This window comes from Dryobates pubescens, chromosome Z (genome assembly GCF_014839835.1).
Source record: "Dryobates pubescens isolate bDryPub1 chromosome Z, bDryPub1.pri, whole genome shotgun sequence".
Lineage (NCBI taxonomy): Eukaryota > Metazoa > Chordata > Aves > Piciformes > Picidae > Dryobates > Dryobates pubescens.
This window is the reverse complement of record NC_071657.1, coordinates 38,844,459-38,862,460: the sequence shown is the minus strand read 5'-3', so window position 1 is coordinate 38,862,460 and position 18,002 is coordinate 38,844,459. Positions and strand designations below refer to the sequence as shown.

At 43.2% G+C, this 18,002-nt stretch overlaps 1 protein-coding gene across 3 annotated transcripts in view; it reads right to left on the bottom strand.

The window, feature by feature from the left end:
- Positions 1 to 11,645, bottom strand: part of NRG1 (neuregulin 1) — a 178,329-nt gene extending 166,684 nt beyond the window's left edge. For all 3 annotated transcript variants that reach the window (XM_054178399.1, XM_054178401.1, XM_054178403.1), the window contains exon 1: positions 11,375 to 11,645. In XM_054178399.1, coding sequence (XP_054034374.1) covers positions 11,375 to 11,576 — 202 coding nt within the window. In that variant the 5' untranslated portion in view covers positions 11,577 to 11,645. The remainder of the gene's footprint in view (positions 1 to 11,374) is intronic.
- Positions 11,646 to 18,002: the final 6,357 nt, after the last annotated feature.

The window sequence follows — 18,002 nt, the reverse complement described above, 5'->3', positions numbered from 1 at the left end:
ACAACTCATCATGTGAACAGAGTCCAATGTTCTGGGAAATGAAAGGGAAAGTGATGTTAACAACACAAACTATAGAAATGGAAGAGAAAAGGAGCTATCTGGACCTGGCAGCTTCCTTCAGCTTTGATGGTATTTGCATATCAAGTTAACTTGAGGAAGCCTGGAGTGTCCTGGTTTAAGACAGCCTGCTCTCATAAGCAAGCCCTCCCCCTACAGACTGGGGTGGGGAAAGTAACAAAAAAAAAGACCTGGGTTGGGATAAGGAGTGTTTAATGAGATCATACAATGCACGATTACCTTAGCCTATTCCATGGAAAAGCATAGCAAATGCAGAAGCAGTGGCAGAAGGCAGCAATAAAGAAACCTCTCCACTCCTGAAGCCTGCACCCAGCCCAGAAGAAACAGATAACAACCCAAAAACAGACACAGGAAAGAGCAACCAGAACAGGAACCCTTTCATGTTACAATCTGAACTTCAAGCCCCATGATACTTTGCTCTGGCCAGCCCTTTCCTTTTAAAGCTGGTATGGTGCCACCATGTTGTAGATTATTCATCAGCAGATTGGCTAAACTCATGACAACCACAAAAATTTAAAAAAAAAAAAAAAGGAAAAAAAGAAGAAGCAAAAACATTTACAATCTGCTCTGGGACTAAAGTATCTGCAGCCATCTTTGGTGAACTGGGTATCTCTCTTCAGCATCTTCCCTGAACGGGTAGAAATGTCACTGGAAGCAGCTATGCAACTATTTCTATACCTTTAAAATAAAATACAGCTCTTAGAAATGATATTGCCTCCCTCGTTCTTTCTTGTGGACAGCAGTGAAAATAACAGCCCCTTAACACCAAGCTCTGCCTTCATCCTGCTGTTAGGTACAACTACTACTGTAGCCAAAGAACTGGTACCCGTTGTGCACCTAGCCTGGAAATGGAGGTATCCTGGTTATTGTCAACAGTTTCTACAAGTCAGATAGAGAAGGGATGAAGGAAGAGAGCACTTTCTGAATGGCAGCAAGAGCATCCAGCAGCAAACACCAGAGGACAGAAGAGAGTGAGAGATATCCTCACTCACAGATGGGAGAAATAATCAATGACAGATAACATAGGAGTGGACCTGGGTTAAAGGGAGAGATGTCCATTTTAAATCCCCTTCTCTACTTTTACTTTAAAATCCTCTGCTTCTCCCCTCCCTCTCCTTGTTCATTGCTCTGAAATAGTTTTCCAGCTTCTGACCTTGCTGGCACTTCACATAGCCTTGAAAACCTATGCTCAACATCAGTTTCACTCTGGTTGATGGTCGCTTTCTTTTGCCCTCAGCTAATTTTGTCTTCCAGCATTTGCACTTAGCCTTTTGTACATTTGCAGTGCCTTCTCACATGCCATACACAACATGCCAGAGAAAAATTGCATTTTAATTAAAATGTATCAACAGATTTAAAAAAAAAAAAAAAAAAAAAGAAAAAAAAGAACTCCTGGGACTGCTGGGATCTACAATACTATGTCTGGCAATAATCTGCTTAGAATGTTAACCTAGAAGCCTGACACACAGGAAAATCCTCACCTAGTATTTTCTGAACTTATCCTATAGCTTTTAGTTGAACTATAGCACAGCTTTCAAAAATTATACAAATGCTTGCCTCAGATGCTGTGAGTGACAGAAATCCTTCACATGCCCAGACAAGTCTTTCCTCTGCACAACTGCTTTCTCTTTTAAAATCAATGCCTTTTAACTAAACTCCCCAGTGCACTGGCAGCTCCATTTATCCTCTGGCACTCCCACGGAGAACACACTCTTCACAGTGTGCTTTATAACTCTACATTTCCAGCCCATCTTTTTCAAAAACAGGTCCAACCATCAGATTTCATGTTTTCAGGTTTGCTTTTCAAAAGCTTAGCTAACTTCTCCAACAGTTACTTCTCTTGAGATAATCAGGACACTGCTGTAAATCTGGTATCATTCACTGCAGAAGTACAGCAGATGGTAGAAAAAAAGAAGGAGGCAATGGCTACCCCAAGACATTAATTTTTGCAGTCATGTTGCTCCCACTGCAGTGGGAAAGCTCTGCATGGAAAGTTTCTCTTCTGTTCTTGCAATGGGACATACTGCCCTTGTAATCAGCCTACTGGAAAATTTTTCAATAGTATCACCTTCTCTCTGAGGGTCTCTCAAATCTTTCACTCCCTGAAACATGCAGACCTGGCACAGTGGCACAACTGACATTTTCCTTGATGCTCTTCATTCTCATAGAATTCCTGTGGAAATGATTCTTGCCACAGAGCTGGCTGCACAGGACCAGCGGGACAGCAATGAACATGCTGCCTAAAAAGACCTCCCATCTTTTTGTCCCCTCTGCAGTAGACTTATCAACAATGTGCAGTACCCTTCAGGAAACCCATTTTTGCAAAGGGAAAGAAGTATTTTGCATATATAAAAAAAAAAAGAAAAGAGAGAGAGAGAGCGAGAGCAAGAGACAGGCTTGTGTTCCCTGTATGTTATTCTTAACTCTAGAATGGCCACATGTCAGGAAACTGGGTGATGTAAAGAAAGGTTAGGCTGAAGGTCACTAGATTTGGTTTCTGTGATAGGATCAAACTCTCATCTGGTGTGACCTTGGACATGTACAAATTGTGGGCTCCTAGGCAACAGAACCTTCCTCTCAGACTGAGCCTGTTTCACAGAGGGGAATTGGAAGGATACAGATTTCAGCTAGACCTCAGAGGACTCTGATGATACACATAATGTTTTATTTGGTTCAATTCAAGGCAACATGCAAAAATGTGTTTGTAGAATAATGGGCCCCATTTCATTTATTGGCATCCACTCCAAATATAATGCAATAACTGAGGACAGTCTTCAGTTCTGTTTCATATATAGATGCAATATAACATTAATAGAACAGACCCCTTTTCTCTCTTTTCTCAGTCCAAAGAAAAACTGAAGTGTCTGTTACAGTAGAAGCCAACAATGCAGGTAAAAAATCACACACACACACACACTGTACCTAGAGTCTCCCAATATTGGATATAAAATTTAACTCTTCTGACAGTAATGGTAGTGGGAACAAGCTGTATCAATCACTTCTGAATTGGATGTTGCCAGGGGCTCTATTTAGTCATCTCAAACATGTATTCATACTCCTGTAGCTATCTTCAAAGGGATTAAGCATTAGCTATAGGACATGGCATGTGCTTGACTCAGGTGTGAAATGAAAGCTGTTAATGCAGGAGAAAGGCATTGAGCAAGGCTGAGCCTGAGTTCAAGTCTGAATGCCAAGCCAAAACAGCCTGACCTGGATTCCCCCTGCTTACAGAAGTGGAAGGACCATCAGCTCATAAAATCTCAGAAAGAGATGCACAGAGAGAATGAGGAAAGGCTCCTGTATAAAATAGCATAAATGGATTAGTATCTCTCTGTTTCTCACTGGCCTGTGAAGCCTGTCCTCGGAGCTAGGAGGAGTCAAAGAGCCCACAGTGAATGAACTGCATAGCATAGTCAATTTCTGCCAAAATCTAATGCTCCCACAGAAAATTACAAAAGAAGACATGCAAAACCAGACACGAGTGGTATTCTTAAATACAATATATATATATATATATATTTTAAAATCAAAAAACCACAACCCCAAAATGCTAGCAGTTACTCCAGACAGGAGGTTATGTTAAAGATGTGGATCACACCCTTATGAAACACTTCACATTATTTTCCTTTTATCTTTTTTTTTTCTCCATGAAAAGAAATAGACCAGATGGAAAGGACAGGAGGAAGAACAGATGGATGGAAAGGAGGAAGAGAAAAAAAGGGAGGGAGGGAGAAAGGAAGAGAAAGACATGAGTGGAGAGAAGAAGAGAGACAGAATGAAAAGAACAAAGTGAGGCATAGAGGGACAACAGGACAAGGGAGGAAAGAGAGGGAGAAATAAAAGGCAAGGAGGAAGGAAGAGGGAAAGAAAAGGCAGAAGATTATGGAAGGAAAGGACAAAAGGAAAGAGTGAAAGAAAAGCAATTAAAAGCATGCCCATGAACAGCTCTCTGACCTCACACTGGATGATTTCACAGTGGTACTGCATGAGATTAGAGCAGAGTATTCGCTAGGGCCCAGGTCTCCCTCAAAGTTTCTCTGCTAGTTTACCTGCACACCCTCTCATCTTCATCACAACATAACAGCCCTTCACCCCCACTTCATTTTCAGGAGACTGTATTCCAAGTTGCTATCGCCTTCTGATACTTGCTTAAGTACCCACAGAGCCAAAGGACCGAGAAACATCCTCGTAAGCCTCCCTTGCGGCTCAGCCCCAAACCCCCGCAGCTCCGGGGCAGCGAGCAGCTGTCACCCTACCGCCAGCCTGCAGGCCTCGAGAAGGGAAAGGTACGGTGGGTAGGGCTCCCCCTCCGGTACCTGCCGCGGGACCGCGGGCATCAGCGCGCTCCCGCCGCACCCTCTCGCGGCAGCCGCCGGCACCGGCAGCGGCAGCGACACCACTCCTCAAGCTCCAGGTCGCCAACGGCTATTTTTTTCCTTTTATCATTCTTTTGATTGCTTGCTTGTTTGTTTGTGGTTGGTTGGTTTTGTTTGGTTGTTTTGGTTTTGGGTTGTTCTGGTTTGTTTGTCTTTTTTTTTTAAGCAGCAGTTCCACAGACGCTTCTGTGAGTGCCACATGCAAACGCCTGCAGTTCTGACAGGTTTTCTCCATTGTGCCTCTGCTGCATGCGCCGACACCGACGCCGGAACTCTTCAAAAGCAAGCTTTTAATTGTAATTTTCTCAGATTGTTAGTGTTGATCGACTTCCCCCCATCGACCACAAGACTCCCTGTATTTAAAGGGAGCAACTGAGGGTTAACTCAAAGACCTCAAGCACACTCATGCAATTCTTTGTACAGCTAGAATGACTCACACAAAGTATTGATGCTTGGTTTGTTTTCTTGTATCATAACGGAACACGATAAACTATCAGTACTGTTAAAGCCACATTCACTCTTGTTACTTTTGGAGTGTTAACAAAACACTGATTTGGTAAGAATTCATAGCATTTCCAGAGCTTCTGACACCCTGTGACATGATGCTTACGGATAGATTAAAAGGGGAAGGTGGCGGAAGGGAGAAGCTTGGAAGAAAGTTTTCCGCAGTTGAGCTCTTAGTTTGCTTTACCTTTAGAGTAACAAACTGCCTCTTAGATGCTTAAAGTAGAATCTGTTCTCGAAGATGCTCAGTAGCTTCTCTGTAATTTTTGTGGCTAGGCATTCTTGAACCAAAATTCTCCTTGAAAACCCAGTGACTTTGGTTCAGTAAATAGTGAAAAGCAAACCATCCCAAATATAAGTGCTGAAGTGTTACGAAAAATTAGCCATGTAGGAGCTTTCATTTATTTTTTAACTTATGAGAGCTGTTTCACTAAACATTTTTCTTTCTTTTTTTTTTTCTCTTTTTCAGTTGGTACCTTTCCTGAAATCCAAGATGAGAAATCTACAATGGCTAATAAACAAACTCAGATTTGAGTGTCAGCTTACAAGCTTTGCCAGGCATTAATATTTGAAAATCTTTGCATAGCTTAGGAGATCTTGGCATTTCTACACCAAAGATAAAAATTCTGTTCAGCCTTCCCCAGCTATCAATATTTTCACAAAGTTCAGAACAGTTTCTAGATTTATTTCACAGTGGCATGTCTTTTTATACACACACAGTATTTACTGGACAGCTGTACTGGTATGTCCTCACAGATTTATTTGCCTTCTTATGGCTACAGTCAAGTACTACTTGTAGTGTTAAGTCAGAAAAGGTAGAATGGTGACTAATCTCATTTATTCACAAAACATGAATACACTCGCATGCTTTTTGAAGGATTCATTCTCAAAATTGCTCTGAAGATTGCATGGAATGTTTGGAGCATTCAGGCATTGCACACAGGTGGAGAGGCTTTCCTCCCAGAAAAATCTACTGGCGTAACAGCAGCACATAAATATTTTGGCCTGGAAACACCACAAGAAGTTGTAACTCCTTCTAGCAATATTTTTCCTGTAGAACTGGATAAGTTTTACCAGAAATCACAGTTCTGATTCCATCTCAAAGGCTTCTGTCTTCAATTCATGCAAGAAATATTGACTTGCCTTCTAATGTCACTTTAAGAATAGTTCAACTTAAACTTAGCAAGCTTCAAACTGAGCTCTAATCCTTCTAAGCAAGCCCTGACCTGCTACAGTCTTTAATATGATCAATATGATTGTCAGTTCAAGAAGGACATGGAACTGCGCATAGCCACAAAGATGATTAAGGGAGTAGAACTTCTGCCTTATGCGGAAAGGCTGGGGGAGCTGGGTCTCTAGCTCAAAGAGGAGACTTAGGGGTGACCTCATTATTGTTTTTTATAAAGATGTGAAGGGAGAGTGTTGGGAGAATGGAACCAGGCTCTTCTCAGTGATGTCCAATGATAGGACAAGGGGCAATGGGTGCAAGCCGGAGCATAGGAGGTTCCACATGAACATAAGAAAGAACTTTTCCACTGTAAGGTTGACAAAACACTGGAACAGGCTGCCCAGAGAGGTTGTGGAGTCTCCTTCTTTGGAGACATTCAAAACCTACCTGCTCTAGGTGATCCTGCTCTGGCACGGGGTGTTGGACTAGATGATCTTTCGAAGTCTCTTCCAATAACTAATGGTCTATGATTCTGTAATCAAAGCCATTTCTTTGTCCATTACCCAAAACTGAACTAAGATGCATTAAAAGGTGATGCTCAGTCACACTAACCTCATCTGAACTTCATGCTGCTTATTTTTATCATGCAGTTTCAAAGCTCTGGCATTTTATCTAAATTTTATCTACATTTCTTACCGGGAGGTACTTGTTTTCAGTGATGACAGCCTCTCTTCTCTGGGCTCTGCAAATGCAGATGCATTCAGAACAATGCTGCCGGGGTCATCTCACTGAAATTATTTGGTCCCATTTTTGCTGCTCCTCCTTCTTTGCCCCCAAATTTTGTCTTTTTGCACCAGATTCTCACAGAGCCTTGTTCCTCCTACTGCTGCTACTGAACTAGAGAGTCGCTGACATAACCCACAGGTGTTTTTCTCAGAAATACTCCATGTCTCCTCAAGCTTTGTCCTTTTGAGCCCACTAGCCTCTCTCCTCATCTTCTGTGCAAAGCAGAAACCACCTGAGAACTCATAGTCCCTGAGATGTCTGGAAACACCTGACAACGGGACTTGGCAGCAGATGTGTGGGTGCACCATCTTGTTTACCAAAACACAGCTCTTTGACAAAGGGGTTTTTCTTGAGCTGATTCCTCTCTCTTACTTCACTAGCACCACCTTACATGGTCCAACACTAAGTTTTCTTTTAGCAGATGCAAGGGTTGTCACTGTGGGCCCAGTCCCAGCCTCCCTGTTACTGATACAGCAGCACTCTGAGTCAGAAGCAGCGCCTCTGTGAGAGGTGGGTCGGGAGGGCTTGTGCCACAAACTCAGCTTCCTTGCATTAGGTTGCTCTGCCCATGATGCACATATTTTCAGAATGGTGTTGATGCCCTGGGAAGCACTGCTGGCAGATTTGTTGAGCCCGTCTGTATGCTCAATTGGCATAGCAGTTCAGTGAAGTCACTTGGAGAAAAGCTGTAAGTTTCTGTCAATGTAATACTCTCTCCTCAGTTTCACATCCCCAGCATTTATTATAGCCCAGAATGCTCTACTGAAGGAAGATACAATTGCTTTGGACTTGACACAAGCCAGACAGAATCAGTTTGTTAGAGAGCACTTGAAGTTAGGGGGGAAAATGTTCTACATAATTCTAGTGATAAAGAAACCATAGCAACATGGACCTCCCCAGACTTCTGTACTGGGCTCAGATTTCACCTGGGCAAAGGAAAACATGAAGATGTTAAGATTTTTTTTTTTTTTCTCCTTTACCACTATGCAGCTGAGCACATGAGGCCAAACCTACTCATTTGTGGGATGTTTGGGATTTTTTCAGTAACTCTAACTTTCTTCAACAGTAATTCTGGAGTTCCCAGGTAAGTTATGACTGAGTATAGTAAAGAAACCCTTTTTTCATAATATGTTTCTCTCAAATAATAGAACCATTTCTCAGCTGAATGACAAGTTACCAGTAAAACAATGCTTCCATACCCAATATTGAAGGGATATGTGATAAACTTTGACAGCTAAAAGCAAACTAAGCTGAAAGAAACTATAATCATAAAAAAATAATAATAAAACAAACCACAACTAAACAAAAAAAGGTCTAAAAGGACTTCACTGCTAGTGAACAGATCTTAAAACTGATAATTGTCAGCAAGCCACCATCTTTGATATGGAAGAAAGACTGTGAGCAGAAGCAATCCACTGACAGAGAACACAGCAAGGATGATATTTTTCAAATACAATTTGATTTGAGAGAGGAGGTAGCTAAAAAGCAGAAGTGTTTAATGACCTCTTAAGCTGCACATCATAAACATACCAAATGGTACAACTGCAAAACTGTATTAACCAAAAGAAGAAGTCATGGTCCCACCAAAGTCAGAAGGCCTTCATATCATCCCAAGTAAATACTGTTAATCAACATGTGCAGCTTCATCATTAATTCAAGCTCTAATATGCTTGTACAGAGGGAATAAAAGCCCATTTCATGAATTGCAAAGCCTCTCTCTTGCTACATTTTACATTAACCAATCTTTCTTCTCTTTTGCTTCTAAAATATCAGTTCTTGTGCTATGTGCCCCACAACAGAAAATATATTGAAGTAACAAATTAGATAAAATTTATAAATGTGACATTGCCAGTATGACATTATATGGTTGTGAATACATGTATTCTATGTATTCTATGAGTCAAATCTACAATGATGCTTTATGCTGTACTTCATTTCTGCACTACCTATCATACCTGTAAACACTACATTGATTAGCTCGGTTCTTGTTCACACAGGAAACTTTTGACTAGTAACATCAGGTATGTATGAAGGCGGTTCTCTTTTATACTGACAAAAATATACTGGCACTTTAGAGAACCAAAGTTAGGTATTTGCCAGAAAAAAATACCAATCCCTTTGTTGTTGTTGTTCAAAATTAACATATTTTGGGTTAGTAGGGACATAAGCCCTCTAGAATTTTAGCAAAGCCTTAGGAGCTAGACACAATCTGAACTCTACCTTTGTGAACTTCAATCTACACTTTCAGGTTTTCAGATAAATCTCACCTTAGTAAACATGATCAGACCACAGCACCAGAAATAAGAATTGGATACACATAGATCCCTAAATTTTTGGTGAAGTGTATCCTCCAGACTGTTATTCTGACCATCCTCCCCATTAGAGAAATAAAATCATCTTCCCCTAAATCTCTGCCTAGTTCAGAATCAGCTTGGTTGGATTACACAAAAAGTCCCCACATCTGATTCTCTGCTCCTTTCCTTGCTTGCTTGGCACTGGAACTGGGCAGAGCTGTCCCCAGCTGTCCCAGCAGCTCTGCTCCACTGAAAATGGAAAGCTGTCCACAGAGCAGGAAAATGAAAATTTTCTTACAAGAACGGGATAGGACACCATGGGACTCAGAGGTGCACTGACAGAAAATGTGTGTCTCATTTATATTTCCTTGACAGAGCCTTCCTGTCACAAATCCTACAACATGTCACACTGTCCTGCTTTCTATATCAACCACAAAAAACCCTAAAATGAACCAAAAACAAAGAAAAAAAACCACAACAAAACAAACATTCCACACAGCCCAGCTGTCACAGGAAAGTTTTCCAAACGTTTTAGTGTTTTGAGAGGTAGATAGTTTTAGCCAGAGATGCTCGTACTGCTTGCATAGCATAATGGTAAACAGTATATAACACCCCATGAGAGAGGGGGAGAAAGAAGGTCAAAAGCAGAGTAAAAGGTTTGGCTTAAAAAGGCAAACCTTCCCTGCTCTACCTGAAACTCTTTTACACCCAGTGCTGAGCTGGGTGAGCAATATCTCCAAGAGACGTAGAAAGGACATAGGGCAGTGTTAGTTTGTAAAGATTATTAGCCCAAAGGGATAGCTGCTACTAGTGAATCAAACACATTCTTCCTGAGGGCTGATGATTAAAGTCTAGGTCAGCATCATGTTGGCCACGATGCACTAATCAGAAGTAACGTAGATATATTTAGGAAGTTTTGCCCTTTTGGACTTTCTGTTCATCCAGCTCCTTGGATGGAAAATTAAAAAACCAAAACAAACCAAAATAAAACCAAACCAACAAAAATCCAAAACCAACCAAATACACCTCCCCACCCCCCAAACAAACCAAAACAAGACAAAACCCAAAAAACCCTTCAAACCCCAATCCCAACAACTGGCTGCTTCTTTTAAAATAATTTCCCACAACAGCAAAGAATTCAAAGAAACCCAAACTAACCAATAACTGTTGCAATAAATCTATATGTACTACTTGGTTTTCTGATAAACTAAGTGAAATCACAAGAGCTCCCTAGTAAGAAGCATCGTCTGCTCATAGGTGTCTGTACAGTGCTATGAGTCTTGATCTTGATGAGGCACCTTGGTGATAGAAAGAAGCAACTACAAGTGAAGCGGCACGCTTAGCTGCAAGTCTAGCTTTAGGTAGAGTCCTGCCTCGGTGGACACCTACACATGACAAGGGTATCATGGGCATTAATACTTGCATTTAATAGTGGGGTGTCTAAGAGAAACAACACATGCTGCCAAGCAAGCCAAAGGTCCTCTCTGATCATCCCTGAGTAAATAGCTGCAAGTTTAGACAAAATACTCCACATGAAACTTTGCCATCTGTTCAACCCAGCTACATAATTTCTAGGGAAAAGACAGGACAGAAAACGTGTTTAAAAACCGGAGAGATAGCCCCAGGTCCTAAAAAAAGAAAATAAAAGAGGAAAGAAAGGGAAAAGAGATGATAAGGAGAGTAAAAGGGGGGAAAATTAAAAAGGGAAAATAAGATGAAAAATGGGAAGAGGGGGAAAATGATGGCGGGGTGGGGGGAAGAGATAGGGGGGGGAATAAAAAAGGGGGGAGGGGGGAAAGGAGAAAAATAGGACTATATAAAAAGGGGGAAAGAAGAAAAAAAGGAAAAGAGAAAGAGCTGGTCAAAAGCTGCTTAGGGTTTTGGGGCCGATGGGAGGGTGGGCGGCAGGCCGGCCCGCACTTGGTCGGACACGGACAGCCGAGCGACTCCCGGTAGCGCCGCTGCCTTCACCGCTGCGCCGAACCGGGCAGCCCGGCCAGCAACAGCCACCGCCGCGGGGCGCGCAACCCCGCCGTGCTGCGCAAGGCCGGGCCAGCGACGGCAGGGCCGAGCGCTGAGGATGTGCCCGCTGCATGCGGTCCCGTGAATGCGGGGAAAACGCGGTGGGTCAGTGGTAAGGCGGCCCCCACACCTGCCGACTGGCTTACCTGTGGCGGACCCGGGAGCCTCGCCCTCCTCTGGCGGAGCGGGCTTCTTGCCTGGCCCTTTGCCTTTCCTCCCCTTCCTGCCGTTCCCGTCTTTCTTCTTCTCGGCCATCCCGGCTACGGCCGGCACAGCGCTTGCCTCCAGCCCCGCGGCCGCCCCCTTCGCAGCCGTTGTCGGCTCCCGGATCGCCCGAGGCTCCAGCATCGCTCTTGCCCGCCGTCGCCGCCTGGGACTTGGAACAGCGAGTTCCTTGGAAGTTTATGGAAACTCCTCTCCGGGCCTTTTTTTTTCTCCCCCAACTTCAACCCTCTCCCTCCTTCTCCACACCCCCTCTTCCCCTCCTTCCCTCCCCCCTCCCCCCCCCCCCTTTTTTTTTTTTTTCCCTTCTTTTCTCTTTCTGTCTTAATAATAATAAACTCCAGCCCACATACACACCCCCTCGGCGCACGCCTTACTAATGCCCGCCCCGGGCACCGCACGCTTGCTCTCGGGAGGAGCCTATACAGCCCCAGGGCGTGGGGCGGCCCGGAGCGGCTCCGGCCCCAGCCTCAGGGAGAGCGCGGGCACCGCGGCCCCGGCGGGGCGGTACGGGGCGGGGCAGGGCAGGGCAGGACAACACGGGGCGAATGTCGCAGAGTGGAGCCACCCTGCCCATTCGCAAAGACCTCGGCTCGTCTCTAACGCGTGTGGATCCCCGCCGGAGGGCCTGCAGGCACGCCGCGGAGGAGAGGAACGGGGCCTCTGCCAGAGGCGCGAATGACTTGGGTGCAGGGTCGGGGTGGGAGAAAGCGAGAGGCAGGTGCGGCTCTGATGTCTCACCTCAAGAGTGCTTGCGCACTGCCGCTTAGGCACCTGGTTAAACTGAGGCTGCCTTCAGGGCTACTGGCAGTGCCGCCCCTCTGGCGGTGGGGGGTGCCGAAAGGGCATTTACAAGACTGGCATGCACTCTCGCACCCGGTGCTTTGCAAGGGAATTCTGTTCCCGGGAGTTCGCATTTGCAGCCTCTGTGTGAGTCCATTCCTACTTCTGTATCCTCTTACGGGACTCATCCCAGAACCGCCGGTTCTCACAACTGAGAGTTGGTGAGGCAAAGCCTTGCTGCAGTTCGTAGACGAAACTGTATCCGACACAGTCATACCTGAGACAGCTTTAATGTAACTGGTAATAGTGTAAACACACCAAAATGAACTCCACCATCATCTGGAAAACTTCAAGAATTTGTGTATATAATTGCTTAGCCAACCTGAACCATATTCCCTGTTGGTGCACATTGTCTGTGGAAGACAGCCCAATAGGTGACAAACACAATACCCTGAGAAGTTACAGAAAAAAATCTGTACAAACTACTTAAAAATCTCACAATGAAAGGTTTTCCCTGCATGCTTGGAAAGGTCATGTAACATGGAAAAACAGCTCGGGTCAGAGCCTAAGACTAGGACTGCTATTTTGCAGTCCTAACTGATTATTCCTTCCCTTGAGGAGATTATTCTGTGTGTTCCTTAGGCTGAGAAAAACATTTGTAATGATCACCATGCACAGGAGATGCTATGGAATTATGTTTATATTTGATTGAAAACATTCAACAAATCTTAGTTTGCAAAGAGACAAAATACTCTAAACATACACTGAGTTCCTCATCTTCTGTGGCTGGAAGCTTTAGGGCTTGGTTTTAGGGTCACTTTTTTTTTTTAATTTTCTTTTTTTTTTTTTTTCTTCTAGTGAAAGATTTTGAAGAAAGTAGTGGTTAGCCAATGATACAGGGTTTACAGCATTCAGGCTTTGAAACACACACAAAAATCCCAAAGCTCACTATGGTAAAATAAGAGGAGTGAACAACACTGATTGCAAAACAGTAAGGAAAATAAAGGGAAATAAAGGGGGGAGGGGGAAAAAAAGATGTCCTATGTAGCCTGGTGATACAACACCACTGAACACACCAAACAGTGTGGGAGGGAAATGTAAGTGCAATTCTTGACACAAAACACTATGGAGGATGCCTACTGCACGAACATTTGTGCAATGTTTTTGACTTCTTGATGCTTAATGTTATGACATCTTTTCTCAAATGTACCGAGCCTAAAATGAGTGATTAAGCCCCACGCAGGACAGGGAGAGGAAGCAAAACTCACGGAAGAACAGCTGGAGATGGGCAGGTATTTCTGGCGGCAGTAGCTCTATTTTTCCTTAAGGGGTCACTACTCATCAAGGAGGGAGCCTTCTACTGGCAAATGTGAGAGACTTGGGTAACAAAGTTGTACGTTTAAATAATCCCTATGTGGCCTGTTTTCTGTACTCTGCAAAATTCAATGTCCAAGGCAAACATTACCTTCAAGCCACATTCATTGGTATAGACTGTCTTTCTAGGGAGTTGTCAACATCGAGGCACTGTGAACAGGACACATAACAAACCCCTGCCAAAGCCTTTCTTTTTGAGGGTGTGATAATGTGAGAAGACCCTAGGATCCCAAGGATCCATTCAGAAGAAAGTCTAAAAATGAAATACTAGATTCCTGACTTCCTAACACCTTCTCTGTCAGAAATGGGAAATTTCTTGGGAAAACACATCAGAAATCTGCCTCAGAAATAAGCCTATTATTCCCATGAGGAAAACTATGATTCATTTAGACAATATGTCATAGATTTACAGCAGAAGGGTGTGACTTACTCCTGCATACACCAATGAGAGAGAAACAGGTACTACTTGTAATAAGGGTAGCATGTAAGACTCTCTCTCATCCTTTGCTATTGCCAGCTGTGAGGTATTTCAACAGAGTGTGCAGCAGCTGTTTTAACATCATGATTAAACACCTGTTTTTTTCCCATTGGTTGCAGTCTTCTGGTAGAGAGTGGGCCCACCAGAGACTGGTCAGAAAATGCACAACATACAGCTTTCTTCTGAGTTGCTACACCATAGTCCCACCTGCTGATCCTAAAGCACTTGATCAATTCCTACATCCAAAGGCCCCTTTGGACTTCTTAAAACAAAGTGATGTGACCATTCTCATAATTTCAGTGGAGTGGAAGTTATAGCTCAGAAATATTTTGCAACCACAGGAAAACTACACAGTTACTTGAGGAACAGAAGTCAAACTCTCATGTGCAGTTGAACATAGGACAGGTAGATGAGAGCTGCCTGCTTCTTACTGTGTACGGAAGTTTTGCATATTTATCGCCTTTCTCTCTCCATATCACCACCTTCAGTATAAAAATTAACCTTTGTCTATGCCTACGCTCATCTTGCTGTTATTAGTCTAGATACTCTGGACCTGTGTACTTAGTGCAATTATTTACATCATGTAAAGTGAATGCAGAATGCTGCTAAGTCTGATTTTTTGCTCATATAAACATCTCCGCAAAATGCAGTGCAGGGCAAAAGAGAAACATCAGTACACAAAAATAAATAAAAAGTCCTCCAGAGTAACAAACAGTTGAATAAAACATCAACAACCTGATTTCCTTTTGCTTCTAAGTTAATTTTTAAAAACTCACTGGCAGTACAAGAGGGGCTTCATTCCAAACACTTTGAGACTCCAGTGCCTTACCAAGAGAGTGTAAAGTGTTTTAAGACCATGCTGAAAATGTACTCGTTTAAGAAAATTCATTCCTGAATTAATAAAGTTCATGGTTTAACCCTAGAGTGCTGTTGATTTCTCTTTTTCTCCATTTAGTGTTCCTTTAAAATGCAAGAAGAAAAGCAGGAAGACAATACGCATAAATTTCAAAACTGCCTAGAGCCACTCTATGGGTGGCAAGGAAAGAGTAAGATATATAAACAGAATTGAATGGTAAAGATGTGTCCTAACCACAACTGTGAATAAAATATGCCTTTAACTTCAGCTGGACTTGAAATTTCCCTTGCAGCTAAGCAGCAAGTCTTTGACATCTACTCAGGTGAGTCAGGACAACAGTAGCTTTTGTTCTACTGATATTTTGAAGATGTAAATCTTGATTATACAAAAGTATCCTATCAGTGGCTTAAAGGTTGAGTTGATAGACCAACATCTTTGGCAACAGCAGCAATTGTGACAGGTAATGACGTCACATTAACGTCTCTTTTCAGGAAATGTCACATTTCAGATTTGTTTGGACATGCATTTGTATATATGTTGCTATAAACAAGACCTCACAGCCTCCTGTTTACCAACAATTTTTACAGACGCCATTTGTTCAGGAAACTGTCACAAAAAGAAAAATAGATACTTTAACATTTACAGAATCACAGAATCACAGTATGGTAGGGTTTAGAATGGATCTTTGAAGAACGTCTAGCCCAACCCTCCTGTTGAATCAGGTTCACCTAGATAAGGTTGCCCAGAGAAGATGACTTCACAACTTCTCTGGGCAGTCTGTTCCAGTGTTCCACTACCCTTGAAGTAGAGAATTTTTTCTCTAAGTTCAAGAGAAATCTGTTCTGTTCTGGTTTCTACCCATTGACTCTTGTCCTATCACTGACTACTACTTAGAAGAGCCCAGCCCCATCCTCTTGATCTTCACCCTTAAAATATGTATATGCATTGATAAGATCCCCTCTCAGTCTTTTCTTTTCCATGCTAAAGAACCCCAGGTCTTTCACCCTTTCCTCCTCAGAGAGAAGCTCCAATTGCTTGATCATCCTTGTGACCTTTCACTGGACTCTCTCCAGTATGCCCCTGTCTCTCTTGAACTGCGGAGCCCTGAACTGGACAGAGTACTCCAGGTATGGCTTCACCAGGGCAGACTGCAGGGCAAAGAGAACCTCCTTCGACCTGCTGGACACACTCTTTATTCACCCAAGAATACCATTTGCCTTCTTGGCCATGAGGGCACATTGCTGTCTCATGGTGAACTTGTCCATCAACGTTCTCAGGTCCTTCTCCACAGAGCTACTTTGCCATGGTTAATCTGCAACCTGTACTGGTGCATGGTCCTCTTCAAGTACAGGACTCTATACTTGGCCTTGTTTAACTTCTTCAAGTTTCATTCTGCTGATCTCTCCAGCCTGTCTAGGCCATGCTGGATGGCAGCACTGCCTTCTGGTGTGTCAGTCACTCCTCCCAGCTTTGTATCACCAGCAAACTTTGCAAGAATACACTCTGCTCCTTCATCCAGGTTGACAGTGAAGATGTTGAACAAGACTGGACCCAGTATATACCCTTGGGCAACACCATTACAGGCCTCCAACTATACCCTACACTGATGATCACACCACCCTATGCTCTGTCATTCAGCTAATTCTCAATCCACATCACTGTCCACTCATCTAACTCACACTTCCTAAGCTTACCTGTGAGGATGTTATGGGAAATTTTCCATTTCCAAACTTGTAGGCACAACTGCTAGCACCATGGATGCTCCGAGTGCTCCACTTCATGCTGCCTTTGCTCCACCAGCTATGTGAAGAAAATACTTCCCCTTTGGAGTCAATCAGTGAAGCAGAAGCACTCTGGATTTTGTTTTGCCTACATTGCCACCCAAGCTTGTTGAGGACTTCTTCATAAGATTATCTCAATGTCATGCAATCTCTAGAATGCCTCATCTTCAAAACATCCCTGTGGCTATGTGTCAAGACTACTAGCCTTTTTATTTACAGAGATGAAAAGGGGTTAGAGCTGAGAGATCTAGGCCTAGGAGCTCTCAACTTCGTAGCTGCAAACTTGTCATGATCTGGTCATCAAAACAGCATCCTGCATTAGACACACAGGCTTCATATTCAGCAGCTGTGAAGTGCTCAGTGGTGGGATTCACAACAGTCATGTCCGCTAAGCAACAACTGTACAAATGATGACAATAACAGAAGGTGTCTCACTGAAGTTTAGGAGATGTTCAATGCTGTACTGCAGAGAGGTGCACTCACAAACTCATAGCACCAAAGTGATAAAAAAAGCCCCACAACCCAAAACAACCAACCAACCAGTCAAACAACCATCAAAAACCAGCCAACCAAACAACCCTGCTGCAAAATAAAACAAACCAAACAAAACAACAATAACCCCCCCCCAACCAAATTTAAAAAATTCAAAAGAAAGTGAGATGATATCTGAAAATGATTGCAGCAAGGTAAGACTGTCTCACTTCTGCCTGTGTTGCAAAATGCCCTCTCCCCATGAGGAATAAACCTGAGCTTGGTTCTGTCATCTGTCTGAAGAGATGCAAGTGCATGTCTCATCTCTAAGGAGTTAGCCAGGCTCTTAGGCACACTGGCCAAAAATTCTTGACTTGATGAAATACTTAGGAGAACAGGAGTTGGAAATTTGACCACCCTTCTTTTGCATAAGTGCTCTGATCACTACCATGCTTTGTCTCTGTCCCAGTATGTTGTAGGGCACCTATTGAGTGGACCAAGTGAGGGCATTCTCTCTTTTCTGAGCATACCCACACATTTAGCTCCATAGACCAGACATGCAGATGTACACTTTTTTAATGTGTATTGCACTGAAAGCTCAGATAAATGACCTGTCATTAAATGTAGAAATTATTTGGATCCATTTTGTCATTAATATACAAAATGAAAGTTAAGACTTCCCTTGTGTGTGTATATGGAGGAACACAAATGTTACGCTCCATAGACCAGACATGCAGATGTACATTTCACTGAAAGCTCAGCTAAATGACCTGCCATTAAATGTAGAAATTATTTGGATCCGTTTTGTC